This window comes from Aspergillus wentii, assembly GCF_001890725.1.
Source record: "Aspergillus wentii DTO 134E9 unplaced genomic scaffold ASPWEscaffold_7, whole genome shotgun sequence".
In the NCBI taxonomy this organism is placed as follows: Eukaryota; Fungi; Ascomycota; class Eurotiomycetes; order Eurotiales; family Aspergillaceae; genus Aspergillus; species Aspergillus wentii.
In genome coordinates this window covers 2,131,129-2,152,074 of record NW_024467838.1, presented here as the reverse complement: position 1 = coordinate 2,152,074, position 20,946 = coordinate 2,131,129, and the positions used below count along the sequence as shown (strand labels likewise).

At 49.6% G+C, this 20,946-nt stretch overlaps 13 protein-coding genes across 13 annotated transcripts; 5 read left to right on the top strand and 8 right to left on the bottom strand.

The window, feature by feature from the left end:
- Nucleotides 1–28: 28 nt before the first annotated feature.
- On the top strand, nt 29–1,346 carry ASPWEDRAFT_116810 (putative integral membrane protein; the record flags this gene model as incomplete). The annotated part of the gene is made up of 5 exons (XM_040828685.1): nt 29–178; nt 225–335; nt 381–766; nt 814–878; nt 925–1,346. The coding sequence occupies 5 exons, from the start codon at nt 29–31 to the stop codon at nt 1,344–1,346; spliced, it is 1,134 nt and encodes a 377-aa protein (XP_040686180.1).
- Nucleotides 1,347–3,437: 2,091 nt separating this feature from the next.
- On the bottom strand, nt 3,438–4,629 carry ASPWEDRAFT_175783 (ceramidase; the record flags this gene model as incomplete). The annotated part of the gene is made up of 7 exons (XM_040831414.1): nt 3,438–3,618; nt 3,668–3,785; nt 3,932–4,126; nt 4,177–4,320; nt 4,369–4,429; nt 4,494–4,506; nt 4,565–4,629. The coding sequence occupies 7 exons, from the start codon at nt 4,627–4,629 to the stop codon at nt 3,438–3,440; spliced, it is 777 nt and encodes a 258-aa protein (XP_040686179.1).
- A 69-nt stretch (nt 4,630–4,698) lies between these two features.
- Nucleotides 4,699–5,491, top strand: ASPWEDRAFT_175782 (uncharacterized protein; the record flags this gene model as incomplete). Its single annotated transcript, XM_040831413.1, has 5 exons — nt 4,699–4,864; nt 4,912–5,030; nt 5,077–5,245; nt 5,290–5,312; nt 5,402–5,491. 5 exons carry the CDS (start codon nt 4,699–4,701, stop codon nt 5,489–5,491), a joined length of 567 nt encoding a protein of 188 aa, XP_040686178.1.
- Nucleotides 5,492–6,471: 980 nt separating this feature from the next.
- ASPWEDRAFT_44648 (uncharacterized protein) lies at nt 6,472–7,236 on the top strand (the record flags this gene model as incomplete). The annotated part of the gene is made up of 2 exons (XM_040836311.1): nt 6,472–6,535; nt 6,700–7,236. A coding segment is annotated over exon 2 (172 nt), but the record flags the coding sequence as incomplete, so codon positions are not given.
- Nucleotides 7,237–7,816: 580 nt separating this feature from the next.
- ASPWEDRAFT_175780 (uncharacterized protein) lies at nt 7,817–9,851 on the top strand (the record flags this gene model as incomplete). Its single annotated transcript, XM_040831412.1, has 5 exons — nt 7,817–7,968; nt 8,016–8,725; nt 8,769–8,919; nt 8,974–9,472; nt 9,522–9,851. The coding sequence occupies 5 exons, from the start codon at nt 7,817–7,819 to the stop codon at nt 9,849–9,851; spliced, it is 1,842 nt and encodes a 613-aa protein (XP_040686176.1).
- A 133-nt stretch (nt 9,852–9,984) lies between these two features.
- Nucleotides 9,985–10,359, bottom strand: ASPWEDRAFT_175779 (uncharacterized protein; the record flags this gene model as incomplete). The annotated part of the gene is made up of 4 exons (XM_040831411.1): nt 9,985–10,050; nt 10,102–10,120; nt 10,170–10,210; nt 10,261–10,359. 4 exons carry the CDS (start codon nt 10,357–10,359, stop codon nt 9,985–9,987), a joined length of 225 nt encoding a protein of 74 aa, XP_040686175.1.
- Nucleotides 10,360–10,833: 474 nt separating this feature from the next.
- Nucleotides 10,834–11,359, bottom strand: ASPWEDRAFT_186668 (uncharacterized protein; the record flags this gene model as incomplete). The annotated part of the gene is made up of 3 exons (XM_040832142.1): nt 10,834–11,079; nt 11,130–11,189; nt 11,243–11,359. The coding sequence occupies 3 exons, from the start codon at nt 11,357–11,359 to the stop codon at nt 11,011–11,013; spliced, it is 246 nt and encodes an 81-aa protein (XP_040686174.1). The 3' UTR covers nt 10,834–11,010.
- Nucleotides 11,360–11,938: 579 nt separating this feature from the next.
- Nucleotides 11,939–12,665, bottom strand: ASPWEDRAFT_175777 (uncharacterized protein; the record flags this gene model as incomplete). Its single annotated transcript, XM_040831410.1, has 2 exons — nt 11,939–12,352; nt 12,402–12,665. 2 exons carry the CDS (start codon nt 12,663–12,665, stop codon nt 11,939–11,941), a joined length of 678 nt encoding a protein of 225 aa, XP_040686173.1.
- A 318-nt stretch (nt 12,666–12,983) lies between these two features.
- Nucleotides 12,984–14,900, bottom strand: ASPWEDRAFT_116914 (MFS transporter; the record flags this gene model as incomplete). The annotated part of the gene is made up of 3 exons (XM_040828695.1): nt 12,984–14,353; nt 14,411–14,689; nt 14,741–14,900. 3 exons carry the CDS (start codon nt 14,898–14,900, stop codon nt 12,984–12,986), a joined length of 1,809 nt encoding a protein of 602 aa, XP_040686172.1.
- Nucleotides 14,901–15,878: 978 nt separating this feature from the next.
- On the top strand, nt 15,879–17,111 carry ASPWEDRAFT_668864 (YbhB/YbcL family Raf kinase inhibitor-like protein). Its single transcript, XM_040838867.1, has 3 exons — nt 15,879–15,950; nt 16,000–16,152; nt 16,276–17,111. The coding sequence occupies exon 3, from the start codon at nt 16,319–16,321 to the stop codon at nt 16,955–16,957; it is 639 nt and encodes a 212-aa protein (XP_040686171.1). The 5' UTR covers nt 15,879–15,950; nt 16,000–16,152; nt 16,276–16,318; the 3' UTR covers nt 16,958–17,111.
- On the bottom strand, nt 17,103–17,953 carry ASPWEDRAFT_668873 (uncharacterized protein). The gene is made up of 2 exons (XM_040838868.1): nt 17,273–17,953; nt 17,103–17,225 (listed from the first exon to the last, which is right to left on the bottom strand). Exons 1-2 carry the CDS (start codon nt 17,841–17,843, stop codon nt 17,218–17,220), a joined length of 579 nt encoding a protein of 192 aa, XP_040686170.1. The 5' UTR covers nt 17,844–17,953; the 3' UTR covers nt 17,103–17,217.
- A 349-nt stretch (nt 17,954–18,302) lies between these two features.
- On the bottom strand, nt 18,303–19,765 carry ASPWEDRAFT_186664 (Zn(II)2Cys6 transcription factor domain-containing protein; the record flags this gene model as incomplete). The annotated part of the gene is made up of 2 exons (XM_040832141.1): nt 18,303–19,337; nt 19,384–19,765. The coding sequence occupies 2 exons, from the start codon at nt 19,763–19,765 to the stop codon at nt 18,331–18,333; spliced, it is 1,389 nt and encodes a 462-aa protein (XP_040686169.1). The 3' UTR covers nt 18,303–18,330.
- A 482-nt stretch (nt 19,766–20,247) lies between these two features.
- On the bottom strand, nt 20,248–20,933 carry ASPWEDRAFT_175772 (YbhB/YbcL family Raf kinase inhibitor-like protein; the record flags this gene model as incomplete). Its single annotated transcript, XM_040831409.1, has 2 exons — nt 20,248–20,744; nt 20,795–20,933. 2 exons carry the CDS (start codon nt 20,931–20,933, stop codon nt 20,248–20,250), a joined length of 636 nt encoding a protein of 211 aa, XP_040686168.1.
- Between the last annotated feature and the right edge of the window lie 13 nt (nt 20,934–20,946).

The following is a 20,946-nucleotide window of genomic DNA, read 5'->3' as shown; positions in this document are numbered from 1 at the left end:
CGGATTTCTCCCACCATGCTGCACCACCATGGCCGACGATGGCAGGAGCAAGGCCATCACCGTCGTCACGGCGGTTATGCTGGCGATCTCTCTCACCACAGTCTTACTACGATGTTTTGTACGATTAAGGGTTGTCAAGGCGTTTGGGTGGGATGACGCTACGATGGTTGCTGCGATGGTAGGCCTCCAGGTAATTGAGATCAGAAGGAATACTAACTGGATAGACACTCAATCTCGGATTCGCGATTTGCGGTCTCATCGGACCCAAGTATGGCATGGGCAAGAAGATGACTTATTTCGCATTCTATCCCGACCACTTCCATCGCGCTTTATTCGTATGTTCCCTTCCCCTCTTTCTCGTCATCCTACTGACTGCTCAGTGCTGGTGGCTAGGTCAAGTCTTCTACCTCTTCACCTGCGTCATGGCCAAATTCTCCATCATCATCTCCCTCCTGCGCATCACCATCGACCGTATCCATCGCTACATTCTCTACGCCGCCATGGGCCTGACCCTGCTCGTCGGATTGCTTTTCTTCTTCTTCACCGTCTTCCAGTGTCAGCCTGTCGACTTTTTCTGGAATCGAATGTCTGAGAAGGGGACGTGTATTAATACCGATACCCTGCTGGATATCGCGTATATCTATAGTGTGGGCGCGGCCATTACCGACTTTACGATCGGGTTGCTTCCTATTTTTGTGATTTGGAACTTGCGCATGAATCCACGGGCCAAGGTTGCCATTGCTGGGATTCTGGGCCTTGGGTGCATGTATGTTCTCCGTCTCTGTATCTGCTATATCAAGCTAACAACCACAGCGCGAGTGCTGCCGTCATCGTCCGCATCCCCTATCTGCACAACTACAAATCGCACGACTTTCTCTGTACGCCTCCATCCACTCTCATGATGATCGTATACTAACGATATAGACGCAACATCCAACATCTCCATCTGGTCCAACATCGAAGCAGGCCTCGGCATCACCGCCGGCTCCCTCACCACCCTGCGCCCCCTCATCCGCTTCCTGCGCGACGGCTCCTCGGCCTCCCGCAGCACACCACACACCCCGGGCTCCTTCCCTCTCTCCTCCACCTTCGGCCACGGGCTGAAGTCTTCCAAATCCCGCCGCTCACGCACCCGCACCAACCCCGACGACGCCCGCCATCTCTGGACAGGAAGCCACGACGAATACACCGGCACCACGACGACGGTCATGGGCTCGCACGACCCGCACCGCAACACCAGCGAGGAAGAGCTGAATGCGGGCTTTGAACCGAGTTCGAATCCCGACGAGCGCGAGCTGAAGGTTGAGCGGACGTTTCGGGTTTCTGTACGGAATGAATCGCCCTGAAAAAGACAGACTAGATACCCATTAATGAGCGCTGTTGCGCACTAGAACTAGCTAGAAGGATAATCGTAATTAATACGCTGCCAATCATGGGGGATTGTGGACGTGTGGAGAGGCGATGAACACGGGCGATCATGGCTCGATTGGGTGATTCGTCCGATCGGCGTCGTTAGTTTGGATGGGAATCATGGAATAAATAATAATGAATCATGAGGTTGTCTGGTTATGGATGGACTATTGTTATTAGACTTTTCTGGCCCGTTTGGTTTGGTGTCTGATTTTTTGGAGTGCCGGGGATTGTCGGCATTTGAGGTCGACTGCCTTCGTATACATAGTGGCAGTTGATTATATATCCCTGACAAATCCTTCACTTATATCTCTACGGAGTAGTACAGACCCTACATTTCCCTCCTAACGGTACCGAAACAAGCCTCGAGTCGCCGCCGTTTCATCCGCCCATCTCTCCGTGCTGATCATCGCCGGTGAGAAGGATAGGCTGGCGCCCTTTCAAGACACTTGACGACCAAGGTGGATAAGCTGTTTTTTGGGCAAGGGCGTTCAAGTGTGTTGAGGGGTGAGTAGGACGCCCGTTGGGAGGAAGATGAGGGTTAAGCGTTTGGATGGGATGGTTGTGGAGTATGTTGAGCATGAAGCTATTCAGAGGACTGGATAGTCAGGGTCCATGATCGATGAACCCGTCTACTGTCTCATTTGTCCAACGTCAAATAAACCTCATGCCACATTTGCTTTAAATCTTTAAATTCAATAGACTCCTCCCCCGATGCAACTCTGATGATCGAAGAAGCAATTATTGTTGACAAATATTCGTCAGTCGGCAACAGACTAGGCCCAAAAGGGAAGATGTTAGAGAGTCTCTCTTCACTTCTCTTCTCTCAACACATCTCATCATCGACTGTCATCCATCGATGCATCGTGATAAATTCAATGCACTGTCATGAAAAAGCAATTATTCACCTAACCAATCATGACCAAGTGGAGATGCAGCAACAGGATACAATCCCTGCAAGCCTGCCGTGCCAGTTCATCAGTCGCTCCAGTCCGACAACCAGCCACGGCGCAGCAGCGGGTGTCGGAGATGCTAACGTTTTAAATTCCATATGATATCAGCCACAGGAACCTCAAGAGCGTCGGAACCATGGACCCATTGGCAGCCACGGGCTAGTCGGAAATAGCATCACCTTTGTCTTTGGCGTCAAGGTGGTTAATAATGCGCGGGAAATATATGACTCGGCTTCTGGTGCCACGAAGGATAATGCGAGCCACGAATATGTTGCAAGAGAAACAAGCTTCTTGCTCCTGATAATCGATGCCCCAGCGGAATGAAAAGGCGCTGTGTAGACTGGCTGCGGAATGCAGAAGTCTAGCTGGGCAGATTCTGGATCTTTTGAACAAAAGAAGGCCGAAAGATGCAAGTTTACGAACGCAAACACTCATGAGTGCCCTTCAAAATAAGCGATATGAGAAAGAAAAGCTGGACTACGCAGACTGGGTGATTGTCGCAGTCAGCTGGCGTTGCAATTGAGCAATACCATGACGTTGTACACTTACTATCACAGCCATCTCCTGCTTTGGCTTGAACCTCAAAGATAGAGTCCAGGCCATGAGTGTCTGACACCACGTTCTGCCAAAATCCACTGATTTTGCTCAGGAGCCTCTCGAACCGCAGTGCTCTATTTCTCGGTGGTTTGTTAGAGAGATTTCTTCGACGTGGAGCTGACCCTTATTTCTCGATTTCCTACGTGCCAGGTTTCACCGTTTCACCATTCAGGGTTATTTTCGGTATGGGGCAACGGCAGTCGTGGTGACTTGGCCGAGTTTCTCTGGGCCATTCACACTCGATTGGTCAGAGTTTCCTCTGGTGATTACGAAGGCGGCAAAATATCATTGGAAACATGGCCTGCAACTGGAATCGAGACGAGAGAAATATCTCCGTCGACCAGTTTGAACTCGCGTTGATCATGTCCAACATCCACGCCCAGCTGTATGCCACAGCAGGAGCAAAACCCGACATTGAAATGGTTCCACAGGTATAGAGTTAAACCTGTATCATAGCACTAAAGTTTTCAACCATTATCACTCTCGCTTAAGACCAGCCTGAGGGCCAATTTCGAATTTCCCGGCGAAAGATGACCGCGAGGCCCATGGACCAGGCCAGGCTATGGCCTTTTCAATCTCCTCATCGCTGTCATTCGATGTGAGATGGTCTATGGCGGCGATGAAGATGTACGCGCCCATGCCTGTGAAGATGTGCCACCTATTGAGGCTTTATTAGCAAGACTCCCAAGCCAGGCCAAAGAACGTACCATCCATGAAGTTCAAAAAGAAAAGCCCATGGCAAGCCCACTGCGGCCCGAACTTCTTTCAGGAACCCGCATGCCCATCTATCGACGATCCAGACAAAGTATCCCAGATGGAAAATGGCTAAATCCAGTATTACCAATCTATATACGATGAAGTGTGTGGTATATCAATCTCACCTGCTCCAAAACGGACAACACCTCAAATCTGCTGCCGAAAAGTTGAATTGGCTCGAGTCTCGCTGTTAATGAGTTGCATTGTTCGGACACCGATGACTGCAATTGAGCCCACGAAGAAGAGTGAATGCAAAAGAAGCTCATCAGTCGCTACATGGAAAATGACAATGGTTGTCAGGATGGATCCTAATAGGATGGCCACAAGTATCGAGTTTCCGCGTTCAACGCCAACAGTCAAGACACGGTGTAGGATTGGCGTTGTAGTGAGGAGCATGGAAAGATCATCCACTATTTCTGTCAGTGCAAAGAGAGTCAAAGGTGTCGAACAAAACGGTTACTCATTTGGGTGTGGTATTTCAATGAGGTATGGAATATGCCCGAGCATATACCCACTCCCATCAGGCCCCAGTAGGGAAGGGCGCGAAGAATATTCGAGTTTGCCTTTTGTCGAAGCCTGTGGATGCCATAGAGTGCATATAGTACTGGTCTGTTAGGTCATGCTTTGATTCAACGCCGAAAAGGATGCGTACTGTAGGTCAGATTCGTCATGGTATTGATAAACTCGGCAATATATCTCGTCACCACGTAATCCTATTTTAACCCCACGTGAGCATTCAACAGCTGCGCAGCTGATAATAGTAAGCTATATCATTACCTCCTCACAGAAACTATGCTAGAAATCAGCTTAATCAATCCAAGAGCGATAGTTGTGCTGGAAATACCGACTTTGCCTGTGCAGTTGGTGGCCCCCAGAACGGGGTATTTGGACTTTCTGTCAACATCGTTGCCATTTTTTAATAGAGGACAAAGATAAATTTCAAGTTGAAATTAAAGTAGAAGAATAACACGTTTATAAGAGAATGACTGCTGGTGCCTGGTCTGTTAACCCTTGCAATCTTACATCAGCGCTCTTAAAAGCTGCAGGGTTAGAGCTAATAGCTGTTGTGCCCCTGAGAGAAGTCATTAGAACTCCGCTGGTGTCTGAGATGAAAGAGCCGCACATCAGGATTGTCGACTTTGGCGTCTGTATGTTTATCCTAGTTATCGTTCTCAGTACAGTACTGATTCTGTAGCATCATGGACGGATCGTCACTTGACGGATTCCATTCAATCGCCTGCTTTGCGAGCACCCGAAGTTACCCTCGGCGCCGAATGGGGCCCTGGTGTGAACATCTGGAGCTTGGGATGTTTGGTAAGTTAATCTAGTCGTTTCTGTTCATACTATGCTAACAATTCAGATGATCGAATTTGTGCAAGGATACGTCCCCTTTTCCGGTAAGGCCTCGAAATACGGCACCTGGACGGTGGACGATGATCGATTAGCGAAGATGATTGAGATTCTTGGTCCGTTTCCATCTTCGCTTTTGAAGCGGGGGAAGAACGTTAGCTCATTTTTCGATGATAAGGGTACGTCTGCGTCCCATAATGCCGAATCATATTAACAGCTACAGGGAATCTCACCCGCGTCCCTGAAGTACGCCTACTAGTCTCGAGCGCATGCTGAATGGGAATAGAATGCCCTTATCCCGACCAGAAGGAGTCAGTGATGCTGAAGTCGGGCAGTTCATCGACTTCGTGCGAGGAATGCTGACGATCGACCCCGAGCAGCGCAAGTCCGCGAAGGAGTTGTTGCAGCATGAATGGTTGATCTAATCAATTCTGGTCATCCGCGGAACGGAATCTGCCCAGTTATTCGGTTCACCCATCTACATTGTCGTTTTGGGGGTAGATTCTGTCCAGGCAGCATTCGTACCTCATGACATTATTACACGTCGACTGGCCAGGTATATAGCCAGAATCCTATCCACTCCGCAGATCCTATCTCCCACAGATGTCAACTCGATTCGACGTACAGCCACGTGCATGCTCAATCCGTTCTTCTGGCTCAAGGTATGGCGGATGCCCAAGTACGAGCGTGAATTCTAGTGGGCCCTTTACCTTGCTAGCTCTGCTAGGAACACGGCATATAGTGACTTTATGGTGGAGCGCTGCCTAAGGGAAGAAGATTGCGGCATCGCCATACTCAGCGGGAGAACCGCCCACTGGAGATAAAAAGGGGAAACGAATACAATGGCGACAAATCCCCCGATGAACCTCCCGCATATGATGAAGAGCACATCGACGAGGAACTTGCAAATCTACGTGTCAAATACTCGAATCATCAGCATCGGATGGGCGCGACGCGGGATACTGACTGGTTTCAATCAGGCAACACCACATCGAGACATAAGATAGCCCGGAGGCATAGAGATGAACACGGCCGGCCCTATGCATGGAAAATGGATCGGTCTGTGTGTGCTGAGCTCGGAGGATGTTGCGGACGGGGTTGCGGATGTTGTCAAAAGCCTCTTCATCAGTATCTCCTGCCAAGTGAAGATGGAGAAACCGTCAATTGCAAACTTACTTGTTGGAAAGGAGCCATATACTCCCTTGCGAGTCAGCCCATCCTCCATATCGTCAGCACTCGACAAGCCTTCTCATAACACAGTCAACAAAAGACACCTGCACAGGAATTCACCCGGGAGGGTGTCGACGCAGAACAACAGGCAAGGTCCAGCAAGAGATTCCCTGGCTGGCCTAAGCATTCAAACTTGTGGTTACTTTTGCCTCGGATAGTCCAGGAGAGAGTTGGGCGCAGGTACGCTTCTGCCATTCTCCCATTGCTATTTGACGCATACTAATGGCCTGCAGATCACTGTTCAACTGCTTAGAAAGAGGCCGAGCAAAACAAACAGTCAAGCTCAGAATACCCTATCAGGATCAAGACGACAGGAATGCCTCCACCTGGCTAGACAGTCTTTCCCTAACGCCTGGTATGCCCGCTTCCACTTGCTGATGTTCCAAATTCTATATACTGACCTATTGCCAAACCTCAGACCAAGTCCGTCAATTCCATCGCGTTGATTCAATCCAGCACCATCGGTAATTCGATATTAGAAGACCAGGGACGGAATAAGGGAGCTTTTGTGAACGGGGCCGCGAGAGTTGCTGGTTGACAACCGATTCTGATGATTCGGGGCGGTGTGTCGGATTTTTTGTTTTCGATATATGTGCATGGCTTTGTATATAATTGACTGCGAGCTGCGGGTGAAATCTGGATTATTTGTCGATGATTTGGTTGTCATGTCGCTTGGAATTGGTGTCGGCTTCGTCGCATTGGAGAGCTGGAAAGGTGGAAATCGGAGCAGCGGAAGAGACAGGAATCGCCGTGGGGAAATACGATTGATGTAACAAGAAAATCAAATCCAGCGCCGTCGAGGGGGTGCAGAATCCATGGTTCCATTAAGTAGACTTTGGCTCAGGCACAAACCAAGGAAAATAGAAGCAAAGTCAATCGAGCTGACATCAGGAGATCGAGCAGAAACGACGCAGAAAACAGGGAACCGACAAAAGAAAAGAAAAAGGCAACTGAACATCTTCTTCTACCTGTCAAAAACGAAGAGGCAATCGGATGCAGCACATTGATTAGACGCTCACATGCAGCGTACCTGTCAGCCAGCTTCCCCGACTTGGGCAGGGATTGCGAAATTCCTCACATTTCGACGTGGAATTCGATAAATGGTCCCTCATCGCGTGTCCCGATTCCCCATTGCATCATCGCGTGGTCTCGATGCTCGATCTCGTGTGTCTCCCACCCCGATCGTCGATCGATCGGGCGATCGAGCGAGTCTGGAAATTGTGAGGCCGCAGATCGCTTCCAGCCCACTTTGCATTCCAAGCATCAAGACAATTAAAGAGATTCGACTGGATCAATTCCCAGGAGAACCGTGGACAGGTAGCCGTATTTTTGTATATCCTCACGGTCGGGGCTCACTCTTTGGGTCGATCTTCTGATCCATCATCTCCACCATGTTTCTTAAAAGGGCGCTCGTCGTCCGTCGCGGCGCTGTTTCTTGAAATTCTTCAAGTCCAGGCAGTCGCATTGTCGCATTGAGTCCATTTTCGTTTATCGCTGTCTTTACCCTCGGTCGCATCAAAATGGAGATCCCAGACTTTGTCGATTCCCGGCCTGGAAGCTTGAAGAAGCCTCCATCCGTGCTGTCATTCACTCCGACGGTGCATCTGGACGCTCACCTGCGCGACTCGGACAGTTACTCGAAAAAGTCTCACCACGACGATGCGCAATCACGGTAGGCCACTATCTAGTGATCTGAGAACTTCAAGTTAATTGCAACAGGACTTCTTACATTCCCGACTTCCCTCATCCTCCCCCCACCAACAGCGAACTCAGTTCCAAGACCTCCGCAAAACACCTCCGGCGTAACTTTGCCGTCAACGAACTTCCCCTTCTGCAGGAAATTAATCCCTACGAGGAATCCGACCAGTTCAATCCCGTCAACGAGGCCGGTCTCTCTTACGACCTGGTCGCTCCGTACGAGGGCGATGGTTCTGCCCCGCTGCACAGTCTCGAGCGCCAGGCCGACATCATGTTCTCTTCAGAGCACATGCTGGGCATCCTAACCAACCCGCGCTATTTGGCGCGTTTTCGCGAGTTTCTCGTCGAGGAGCGACCGCGCTCGGTACCTACTCTGACTTACTACCTTAATGCCTGCAAGGCGCTGAAAGCGCTGAATTACGCCAACGCCCTCGTGCGTCTGTCGATTGATGTGCCCACTCCGGGCATCAGCACGGCAGACCAGCCTGTCGGTGATACAAGGAATAGTTTGCTTGAGCAGCGAGTTGATGATGCGCTCAGTGCTCTGACGGCGGAGGAGTTACCTGCCTTCATCACATCCAACTGCATCAACATCACCAGCAAGGTCGTCGAGGAGCGAGTACGAGGGACGCTCCCGGATAAGTTTCAGGGAACGGCAGATGCACTTGCAGAGGTGTTTTGTCTGACTGATCCGTCGCGACCGGATAATCCAATTATTTTTGCTTCAGAAGGTGAGTCGTCTTCTACTTGGGTAGGGTTAAGCTAATGGAGTAGAATTCCACCGAACAACACAGTACGGCATGGACTACGTGCTAGGTCGGAATTGTCGATTCTTGCAGGGCCCAAAGACGAACCAGAATAGTGTGCGACGGATACGAGAGGGGATTCAGCAGGGTCGTCATCACTCGGAGCTGTTCCTTAACTAGTATGTCTTTCTCTTCTCTATCTTACTCTGGTTTGCGTGGACTAACAGCAACAGCCGCCGCGACGGCTCCCCATTTATGAACCTCCTCCAATGCGCCCCCCTCTGCGACAGTCAAGGGAAAATCCGCTACTTCATCGGTGCCCAGATCGACGTGTCGGGATTAGCAATGGAAGGCGCACAGATGGAATCGTTACAAGGCCTACAAGCAGAAAAGGAAGAGCGCGAGGAACGGGTGAGGAGCATGAAAAGCGCAAAAAGCATGCTCAGCGAACAGCACGAGGAAGATGAAGAAACCATCCCCGACCCGGTCGAGCAGAAGAAGAGCGAATTTCAGGAACTGAATGAATTGTTCAGTCCCCGGGAGTTGATGAGCGTGCATGAGCACGGTGGAAACTTGTTCCAACCTACGATTGATCCCAGAGCGAGTTCAAGGAGTGGACGGACATGGCGTGTGCCAGACTATGATAGCGAGGATGAAGATGCGAACACACCGCATCTGCAGGGGATGAAGTTGTCGAATCCGAATGTCTCGCTGACTGGTGTTTACGAACATGTATGCCCTCCCTCTTCCTGCTACCTTGACGATATGCTAATGTGAACAGTACCTCCTCGTCCGACCGTACCCCTCCCTCCGAGTCCTCTTTACCTCCCCCTCCCTCCAAATCCCCGGCATGTTACAATCGTCCTTCTTCTCCCGAATCGGCGGGTCCGCGTCCGTCCGCGACGACCTCCTGCACGCCATGATGGCCGGTCGCAGCGTCACAGCCCGCATCAAGTGGGTGACACGGTTCAACGACCAAGGCCGCAATCGCTGGGTACACTGTACGCCGTTGCTGGCGAATAACGGGGAAGTGGGTGTGTGGATGGTGGTCATCGTGGATGATGAAGATGAACATGTTGTGAGATGGAAGGGGAACTGGCCTACTGCTTAGGCTGGGTGGAATTTTGGGGTTTCTTGTATATATTTATGTAATATTTTTATTAGCCTGGATGGGTTTAATGGCATGGCATTGGTATGGATCATATCTCATCACACCTAACTAACAACAATCGTGGATAGACGGCCTAAGGACAGTGAACTTTGCCACCGTTATTATTGCAAGACTTTCCATCATCCTGTACAGGTCGACACTAATCATCGTCAGTATAAGTATACTTACTCCCTATGGCTGAAGAACTCACATTTCCAGTTTGACACCCACTAGATACGTTTATTAGCATCTTCTACCCAATATAGCATGAGAACTTACTGGTTATGTCCATTGATCTGACACACACCACCGAAACATCTCTACAAACACATTAGACGTCAATCCACCGATCTAAAAAGATAAATCATACCCCGATAGTGTTCGCAGCATTCTCTGAGCTCTCCACCGGCGTAGCAGCCACCAAGGCAACGCTGGAAAGGAGGAGGATGATAGAGGTGATGAACTTCATATTGTTTCGTTGTTTGATATGATCAAAGGATACTTTGGTAGTTATTTCAATTCAATTCAATTCAGCTCAATTCGATCTGTCTGATGATATACTCAGACGATAGTTACTCTCTTATATATCCCCAGCACCGCCCTAATCAATGGCAGACTGCAGAACATGTCAGCTGAAGGCCTGAACTGCACACTATGTCAGCAATTTATCCAAAGTCGTATCTGGATATTATCTATGAGGTAAATATGTCTTTTGTGCTACGCTGGGGTATTATTCTGGTGGTGATTGTGGATGATCAAGTTGTACAGTTACGTGGTGGGAGATGGATGGGATGGATTTGATACGAAATTGATTGTGGGGTGCATAGGAGTGTTATTTTGGGGCTGTCATGGTGTTGCTTTTGTTTACTTTGTGTGTTGGTATATGGACTTGAGTGGGATATTCATGCCGATGTTGTATACTGAGCTTTAGATGTCTACCTCAGTCGGTTCTATAACCTATCCACATTTCAGAGCGACAGTCTACAGGAGAAAAGGATAGTAAAGTATTCATTCTATATGAATATAGACATAACTCGTAATAAATCATTCCTCATAAAATAGACATTATTTCATCCTCCACAATAATATAAACCACCCCCAATATAATAGTAATCACCATCTACCGCGGGCACTGCACACCGGAATTCTCAAATCCGGTTCCGCACGCTGCTCCGCTGTGTCCAGAGCACTAGACATATTTGTTAGTACACATACACTTTCAATAAAATGGAGACATACGCTTCCATAGTCGCAGAATTCGTTTCGGCCGTTGATCAGACATGAACTTCCGACGCATTTCTGGGTTTGTTAGATTGTTTGAATATTCAATAGGGGCATGGTAGATGACATACGCCCTGGTCTTTGTAGGTTGCTGCTTGGGTGCTTTCCGCGTCGCGAGCCATTTCTTGGATAGGAACAGCTGCGGCCAAGGCAGAGCCGGCGATGAGGAGGATGCTGAGGAACTTCATTATGACGGTATAATGTGTTTAATGTAATGTATTAGGTCGATGAGATTAATGGTCTGAGATGAGATGAGATGCTTGAGTTGGAATGTGAATGCAACGACTTCGGCAGTGTTTATATAGCCACAACATTCCAAAAGACAAGGAACAAGGAGTAGATAAAAAAGTACTAATTCAAAAACCCAACCGCAGCTATAAGGCCATTCATGCATCACAGCCCCGCACAGTCAGCATGACAGCCTGCGCAGTCGTGGTATCATCGCCCAATATTTGAGCTTGCCGGATGCGGGGATGGTTGACGTCACGCGCCGACAGCCTTAGCCGACAGCCGAATCTGGGTGAGGCTGTGAGTTGGAGGCTGTGATGTTATTTTTGTATGTTGGATGCATGACAGTTGGTGCTTTAATATAGATATGGTGCCTAATAACTGAGTCTATTAATGTATAGGAGGCTTATTAAAATAATAGTGGCTGTTAAGGCTCAATGATAAAATTATGACAAAGACACTGTAGCTATGCAGATTATTCATATTCATATTTATCCAAGTCATTAGTGCTTACATCCATCTCAAGAAATTGAGAGAAATCAACTCCCATCAACCCTGATAAAAGTCCTATACTCCCCCTCCGCAACTTCCTCCCCAGTAACCGGATCCTCGCTTCCCTCTCCCAACAACCTAAAAAACCAATACGGCAGTCCATGTGACCCCGCATCAGGCCCATAATACTTAATCCCCCACTGCGTGACGTCATTCGCACCCAGGAAGATTCCATCCTCCTTCTTCCCGTCGTTGTAGTGGTTGTAGAATTCAACGGAGATGCTCTCGTCCTCGGGTAATCCCCACATCAGTGATGCGGAGTACGGGATGTTGGTGATGTTGAGCTGTTGCCAGGAGAAGTCGCTAACGCCAGTCTCGACGCGGCCTTCGAGGAGGTTGGGGGTGGCGTCGTTGCAGCGGAGGGGGATTTTGGCGAGGTCGTTTTTATGCACGATTGTTATCTACTTGAGTTAGTATTCTATAGTACTTGTGGTTGTTGGGGGAACGTACATAACCCTGCTTGATCCCGCCCTGCTCGTCAAAGACCTGTCGCACGACGGAGCTATCGCCGAATCCTTCAATGCTGCATGCTTGGCGGCTGTTTGATGGCGCGGTGGTATTCACGCATCCGCTGACGGTGACTTGGAAAAGATCTGTCATGCCAGTCGAAGCATCGTAGGTGGGAAAAGTCGAACAGCCCGTCTTAATCGGAACGGGGGTGATGGCGTATGCGCCTCCGACGAAGAGGGTGGTGAGGATGGTTGAGAGGGCCATTTTCAATTGATGATTGATTTGGTGGATTCGATTGAGGAATTGGGTGCTGTATTTATGCCAGGGAGCCGCAATATTCAGATTCTATCAGTCCGACCCCGGATTACTCCATTGGGAAAAGTGTGAGGCAGAAGGATCACAATGCAATTTATTCTGATCCTTGGATGCGTCTGGATTCATTTACACTGAGACATTTTATAGGCGACAAGGCCGCCGTCGACTTTAGCGTCATGGTTGCCTGTTTGGTCGCATTGTGCATCTTTATGCAAGGTTACATTCGTCATTACCCTAACTCATATGTACTCATCCGCATCGCTATCATTATATATCCCTTGCAAGTAGCCCTTCCGCCTCTTCCCGACCACTTCCATCCGCGTGGAATTCTCTCTCATCGTGCGTCTTCTCCAAGGTCTCTGCCATCGCCAATGCCTCTCGGCGTCCCTTTTCTGCGTTCACCATCCACACCAACGGAATCGGTGTGATGATCAAGATTCCAATGAAGAAAAACCCAGACCGTACCTGGCCAGTCGCGTCAATCAGCACGCCAACCACCGCCGGTCCAATGAACGAACTGCCCTTGTCCGTGGCTGCATACAGCGCGTAGAACGCCGCCTCGCTGCCAGGGGGAATCAGCAGTCCGAAAAACGACCGGCAGTACGACGACAAGCCTCCCCCAACCACTCCATGCACGATAGCCAGCGGGAAAATCTCCCACGGCTGCTGCAGGCCAATCACTCCCCACTTTTTGAATATCGGGATATAGGCCAGCATACCATACAGCGGAATGAGCTCAAACAGAGCGATACACACGATAATCGTGTGGTTTGACTTGAGTCCGAATCGTCGCGACACCACCGGCCACAGGAAAGCGCCCGCCATTCCTGACAGGGTCGCTGTGATAGACAGCAACGCCACAGATGTAGTGCTCATCTTCAGTTCCGTCCGCGCAAACAGAATCGCTGTCCCGGACACAGTAGCCATCGCGTCGGACAAAAGAAACCAAGCAACCAGAAACACGAGCACTTCACGTAGCCTCACGGCCACCTTGACCGTCTTCCAGAGCGATTTCCACGCAAAGCCGACCAGGTGAAGCCAAGCCCGCCATCGGCTCTTCTGGCCTGTTGTTCCGTGTTCAAGCGGAGGTCCTGGGCGGTCACGCAATAACCGACGGGAAACCATTGTGAATGCGAACCACCAGATACCAACCAGGAGCAGCACAAACCGTAGAGGCAGAGTGGCTGATGCTTTGGATATAGATGTTTTGCCCAGACCAATGAGCAGCAAAATACTCAAAATTTGCACAAAGACTGCTGCGCAATACCCAAGTCCAACACCCTTGGATGAAATCCGAGTGGAAAGCTGCAGTTCCGGAGCTGAGCTGGAGGATTTCGCTCCCGCACCTGGTGGAGGTTGGCTAAATCCTTCCTCATCTTCGTCAAATGCATAGTGTCCATCATGGTCCATATGGGGCAATTCCTCTTCCTTGCGATCGTCCTCGATGGACGGGTCATTGGCCACCAGAACAGGCAAGAAAGAATTCAGAACGACAAACGATGATCCCAAACAGGTCACTCCAATAACCACCAGAATCGCGCCGAGAACAAACACCGGAGGTGCGATGAAGACAAACAGCATGCTAGTGACAGAACCAATGAAACCAAAGGCCAGCAAAAGGGTTTTCCGGTTATTCTCTGTATGATATTCAATCAACTTCCAACCTCAGGGTAGTCCATAGCATCCAACCATACCGTAGTCCGCCAGAGCGCTGAAGGATATCAGGGTCAAAGCTTGAACGAGCACCGCGAGGGAAAAGGTGTACATGGCGAAACTGGCGGTATTGATGTCCAGCCCAAACAGACCTACCACACATTGTTCATTCTCCGTCCCATCACGGGCCATCAAGGCCGGTGCAGTTCCATTATTCGGAGATGCTGATGGAGAGCCGGGACCGACACATGGCAGATGGCTCGACTGGAGGATACCACGTTCGCGCGCAAGCTGTTCCAGCGTGAGGGGTAGGAAGGAGCCTGTCAAATGGTCAGTAAGAAATTTATTGATGGGACAGTATATCAACGTACCCACGCCGCAGACAGCAAAAACCTCGGCCGCAATGCCATACGCATACCACCCCAGGATTTCGCGCCGGCCGGTCGGTGTAGTGTCTTCGCCCGGATATCGCGGGGAACGTTGTTGGAGACCCTCGGAAGGAGACTCGGGGGCGTCAGAGGCGAAGGCCATGAGCGAGGATTCTATGACTGGTTTTGGGGATAGCCTGGACACAGAGCACCATCGCAGAGAGGAAAATTGAGGTCTGCATTCCAATGCGTTCCTGAAACTTGGAAACAGCTGCAACCATGGACGGCTGATTCATCGGATAGGGCGGAAGCGGAAGGTGGGGTCTGATTGGCTGGTGAGTGTGGGCCAATGACGTGCACTCTTATCGATAAGATCTAAACAACGGGCCTTCAAGAGTGTCTATGCTTTGAAGTATAAACTGAACAAGCTTTATTTCTGGAATGCAGAATGGCACTATCTGACCTTGGGTTGAAGTCAACAATTCATATTTCTAAAAGTGATATTCATGGCAGATATCATCAGTCTTGGCATTGTGATTCTGATATAGCGTGAATATATATCCTCGAGGTGATATGATGATCCATTCAAGTTTGATGGTCTGTCTCTATCCAGAAAGAATTGAAGGGACAGCTGGTAGCAAGGCTCTTGGTCTCCTGGTCTCATCAACCAGTATCATCTCCAGGTAGGATCTGGCAGCAGCTTCAGACAGAGAGGATCCCAGAGAGTCTAACTCGACAGATGAAGGTCTCAAGCCTGTTTTTGTTATAACAGATGTCTCACGCAAAACTTCAGTTCTGAGGCTGGAGGGATAATTGCTTATCATTTGACATCATTCTTCCATTTGTATCATAATGCGATGGCGCATCGAGCGGCTTGGGCTTATGGAGGAAAGGTATCTTGCTCGGTATATCGCGAATAGGGTTGATGCCAAATGCGAAGGGGTCGTGACTGTCATCTAGCAGTGTCTATGTGAAAGGCAAAAGGTTAGTGAGCTTAGAGAAGAAGGAAATAGCAATTCCGATGACCAATCTTTTGATTTAACAGAGTACCTTGGGTTATAAATGCAGATAAAGTCTTGGTTCCTGGTCCGTACTCTGATTTGGATGTCCGATGCGTCATTGCAGTGTTGTTGGCTCGACAATGGCCGACTAGAGGACGGAGAATTTTCGAAAGACTATCGTCAGATTTAAGGCATATTTAAAATCTTACTAGGTTTGGATCAAATCTCCGGCTTCGCTCAGACGTGTTGACAATTTGCCAGTGGCAGTGGATAGCTTCTCAACCCATCAAATAGCCGACAATTAAATACGGAACACAGCCATTAACTCATTCAATATGCCTTGAAGCTATTCACCTGACGTCCATCGAAATTCCCGACTCAGGGAAGTTGCGTCCGGTTCCGGACCGGTCCCGCGTGAGCTCCCCTGTTGCGTGACTTCTTCCTACTCTTCTTCTCTTCCCCCTGTCTTTTATTTTCCTTCCAATCCATCTCTTCCATTTGTTTGGCCCTTTGTTTCCCTGTCATAACTCTCAAAAGCTCCGTCGTTGTCGGGCCGTTGACCGCGATATCACCATTCAACATGGCCGGCATTCTGGCGTATCTTCAGTATGCGCTGGGAAAGCTCTTCTACCGCGTTCGTGGCCATGACGCGAAGCAGATCATCTACACCGATGCCTTCAAAGGTCTTACCAATCCCAACATTGCCCTCGAAGCCACCGACTGTGGTCCATCTGGCTCTGTGATGCTCAATGATCACACCTGCCTCGCCGAGGACGGAGTGGGCCGATTCCCCGACCTGCGCTGGAACCCTCCCGAGCTTATCGACGATGTCAAGGAATACGTCCTGACCTGCGAGGACATTGATCTTCCTATCCCCGGTCTGGTCATCCATCATGGGCTCTTCTACGGCATTCCTCCTTCGACCACTACTGCCCTCCACTCGGATATCAAGGAGCAAAAGGACAATCCCAAGTCGCGCATCACTGAGTCTGGCTGGAAATACGTCCCTAACCTTACTGGCAATGCGTACATCGGTCCGGCACCTCCTCTGGGCCATGGCAGCCACCGCTATGTCTTCACCGTCATCGCCCTTAATGAATCGCTCCAGTTCGACAATCCCGACAAGGTCACTAGGCAGAAGATCAAAGCCGCCATGGTCGGAAAGGTCATTGGATGGGGTCAGTGGACTGGATCCTTCGAACGCCCCTGGCCCAAATAGATGGCTGCTCGAGAACCAAGAGCTACACATCGGGGTTTATGTGCGTTACGATTTGGCGTTTAGACAAAGGCAATTCAGGACTTTCTAGGCCTCAGGATCGGTCTATGGTTTGAGAGGAAAGGATCTTTTTTTTACTATCCCCGCTTCTTGTATTGTTTAACACGTTCCAATTACTCTTCTGGACACAAAGAATTCTAATCTATTCAAACACCCTCCTTCCACTGGTACATTTGCACGTTTAATCTTGGAACAACTCCTCGTCAATTCACTAAATGAATCAGAAATGTCTAACAGCATGGGATCTAATCATCTTACTAGACTCGATCTCGATTTGCTCCATAAAGACCGCAAAGCGGTGCGTTGTGGACTCCACTGACGACTCACAGGCCCTCAGCATTGCTGCCCCGGCTCGATGGGCGTGGCCACCATCTTTCGACAGCTCTCGGAGGATATCTTTTAGAACCTCTAACAGCTCCAGAAGCCGCATAAGATTGCGATTCAGCAGTGTCCTTACGAGAAGACCGGTCTCATCGTCGTCCAGTTCCATTTTCCCAAGCAAAACCTTGGTCCGAATGCAAATAAACTGGGGAAGGGGTTGCTCAAAAGCGAGCACAGCAGGATCGAACAGGGCGTTCTTTCGGGTGATACTGTACGCAGAACAGACAGCTTCGAAAAGCGACAAGCATTGTTCTACCAAAGCAGGTAGAGTGACGATGGATGGCTGGGGGCTCTTCTTGCAGTCTGCGCAGTTTACCATTGCTTGGCCCTGCCTGTAGACGCGGTGGACGAGATCGAGGATGGTGCCAAGGTCAACGACGGTATGCACATTGCGGAGTTCGCTCATGATTTGCAGGGCGTCTATGGAACAGTGGCAGGTGGCCTCCATTATGGATATCGTGAATCTGCAGCTAACATGTATGTCTTGTCAGGAGTCATGCATTTCTGGTCAGTATAACGCTACCCTTTAACTCGGATGAAATAGGCAACTGAAAAATACTGACGTCTTTCTATGGTCCACGCTACGGTTCATTCTTGCATTATGGATCGTATCAGTGGCACAGACCAGTAGGAACACGTTCCTGAATGGTGATGACACCCTTTCATTGATCGACTCTGACAGGAGAGTTGAATACAACGACCAGTAATATTGTACGCTCCCATGAGGCGCTGTTGGACGTAATATCCACTAGCTACCTGGGGTTTCACCAACCAAGACAAGGATGTGTTACGAAATAGCGGCCAGTGCCAATCATTGAAGACGATATGTGTGATATGCTTTCGGTCTGTGCGCTATACTCGAATGGATGTTGAATGTCTTGCTAACAGATGGATATTAAACAGTACCAACATGATCGTAACATCGTACTATAGCATCACCGGCACAACATCTTGATCTTCATCATAATCATCTGCAACCGTCGATCTGTCTCCATCATCATGATCAACCGTCCCTTGGACGCTGAGCTGGCCAGAATTCCCTGCGTACAACCCCTGATCCGACGAATTGTGGCCAACAGCCCAGACAACCTGGTTTGTAGAACCTGTTTAATGAATGTGTACTTTTCTTCGGTTGGGACACGAAAATTGCCGACTAGTAATGGACATGCCTCAATCTGTTCCTTGAACGTGACGCTCCCGTCTTTATATTTCTTGCCCAGGATGGCAGGGCTCATCTCAGGATTTGCAGCTATACATTCCTTGTCGTCGGCGACTCCGTCTAGAAAAGCGCTTTTGGCAGTGGTTGTCGCCTCCAGTGTTGTCAACAAACCGTCGATGCACACGATAACCACCATGAGGAGATTCATCCGGGTTCTAGAGCAGGTTGTACAGTGCAGGATTGTCTCTGCGAGCTGTTGTAATCCACGCTGACAGGTCAGGACCGTGTCAATAGGGGATGGAGGCGTCGTACGGGCGGCACACAAGTTGACGCGGAGCAGCTCACGCGTGGCTTGTTCATGGCATTGACAGGAACAGTAGCTGTCTGTATCAAAGGAATTGAACTCGATAGGGGATGGCAGATCATAGCGGTGTTCCATCATGTGAAGGGGTGGTTGGAAATTATTCATGGTTGTCTCTGGCGGGGCAGCACTCTTTTTGTGGCATTCTGGACTGGAGATGGAAAGAGAATCCATGTAGTCCATTGGAAGATCTGGAAGGGGCTGGGGTTCGAGATTGTAATAGATCGGATCAAGTGTTTCGGAGGTTGCTGGATATGCCATGACGATTGGGTCTTTGAATCCGACTGAGAAGGTCAAGGAATCCTCTGTCTTGGATGGATAGTCCAGAGAATCGAGAAGGCTACGTTCCTGGGCAGAATCGGGGATTTGATGGGAGACCAAGCCTTGCAACCAGTTGTCGGAGAGATCGAAATTGTCCGATACTGGAACTGTCAGATGAAGCTATTCAGAGCAAGACGGGATGCATACCGGAATAAGGCACGTTTTCCATCTCCGTCATGGGTGTCTGTAGACTCTCTTCCACCGAAGTATCGTCCATCATCGGTTTGTCGACCTTCTCATCCTCTTTGTCCTGTCGAGACCTCCTCTTGGATAATTTCACCTTCTTGTCTCGACGGCGATCAGGACACTCTTTGGGCCGGTACTCATCGGAAGACAACTCCCTCTTCTTCGCGGGTCTCCCCAACCGCCTCGACATGCTGTAAACACAGTCGATGTTGTGCTTCTGGCATCGACGACAAGATGGTTTCTCATGACTGCAACGGATCTTCGCCTGTTGGCAGGCATTGCAGGTCGAGCGGACCTTGACGCTTTTTGGAAGATGACAAGACTTGGTCTTCTCAAAACTCATGATTGCGATTGATTGTGTTTACTCTTTCTTTCCTTCTACTTACTGCTGACGGCCTTTGATTTTACTTTCCCCCTTACATCTTAAATACTATATGCATTATGCAAGATGATAGCTCTATCTCCAAAGCATGATTTGGCGACTGTCTACCTCGGTTCTCATGAGGTGGCAGTGACACACAGAGGGGGGCAAAGTTACATGAGTCTTGGACTGTGCCACATGTCACCCAGGAAGGTTTTGATAAATCAAAGCAATGGAGTTGGATCGAGTTACGCAGGTGGTGAGATTGGGATTTTTCACGTCGTATGGAGGTGTGGTATGGCGTTTTGCAATTCGTGGATGCGTGTATCAATGCTTGTTTTCGTTTGTCAGAGCAATAAAAAGGCGATCCCCATGTCTTGGACTTTGTGTATTATGAGTTAAAGAAATGTGATTCATCAATTTATCTTGGATAATCGCCAACTCGCTAACTACTTGGTCCATCCCTACAATTCCCACTTTCCTGTCGCCCTTCCACACGGGGCAGACCGGATGGAAGTCGTCGTTGCCGTCACACTCGCCGTGACACCTCCCTGATTGATCACGAAGAAATAATTCGCAGCAACGGGTCCGTTCAGCCCCGCCACGTCCATGAACTGGCGCACGTTGAACCCGCCCCTCCCCTCGGGCGTAGTGGGGAATATGTACCCGAAGCACTCGGGGAAGGTGTAACTCTGCGGCTGTTCGTATAGGAGATACGTGTAGCGGTGGTGCGAGTGCGGTGGGGGCTGAGGGGGGATGTACGATGCGCCCGACGTGCTGGTGTTGGTTAAGAGATGTGGATGGTCGACGCAGTTCGGGATGAGGTCTGGTTGGTACCAGTGCAGGACGGGGGTGATGGTAGCGATGGGCTGGAGGAGAGCGTCGAGGTCGATGAAGAGGACGAGATAGGTTTTGTGGCAGTCTAGGCCGATGATGCTGATTTGGGGGAGGGGGGCGGTTTCTTTGCTGTCAGGGGAGGGGCTGTGATGGGATTGGATGGGTGAGATATACCTGGCATGAGGAGATCGTCTCCAGGGGATATCCAGGACCCATTGGGGTAGCGGAGATGAAGCTTTTTGTTATGGGGAGGGAGGAAGGGGATGGATTGAACGAGGGAGATGAGAGTGAAGACGAGAATGAGAATATTCATCTTGTTGATATTG

Excerpts from the sequence above, each read along its gene's own strand:
- ASPWEDRAFT_668873 (XM_040838868.1), bottom strand. The coding sequence starts at position 17,843 with ATGGAGGCCACCTGCCACTGTTCCATAGACGCCCTGCAAATCATGAGC.
- ASPWEDRAFT_668864 (XM_040838867.1), top strand. The coding sequence starts at position 16,319 with ATGGCCGGCATTCTGGCGTATCTTCAGTATGCGCTGGGAAAGCTCTTC.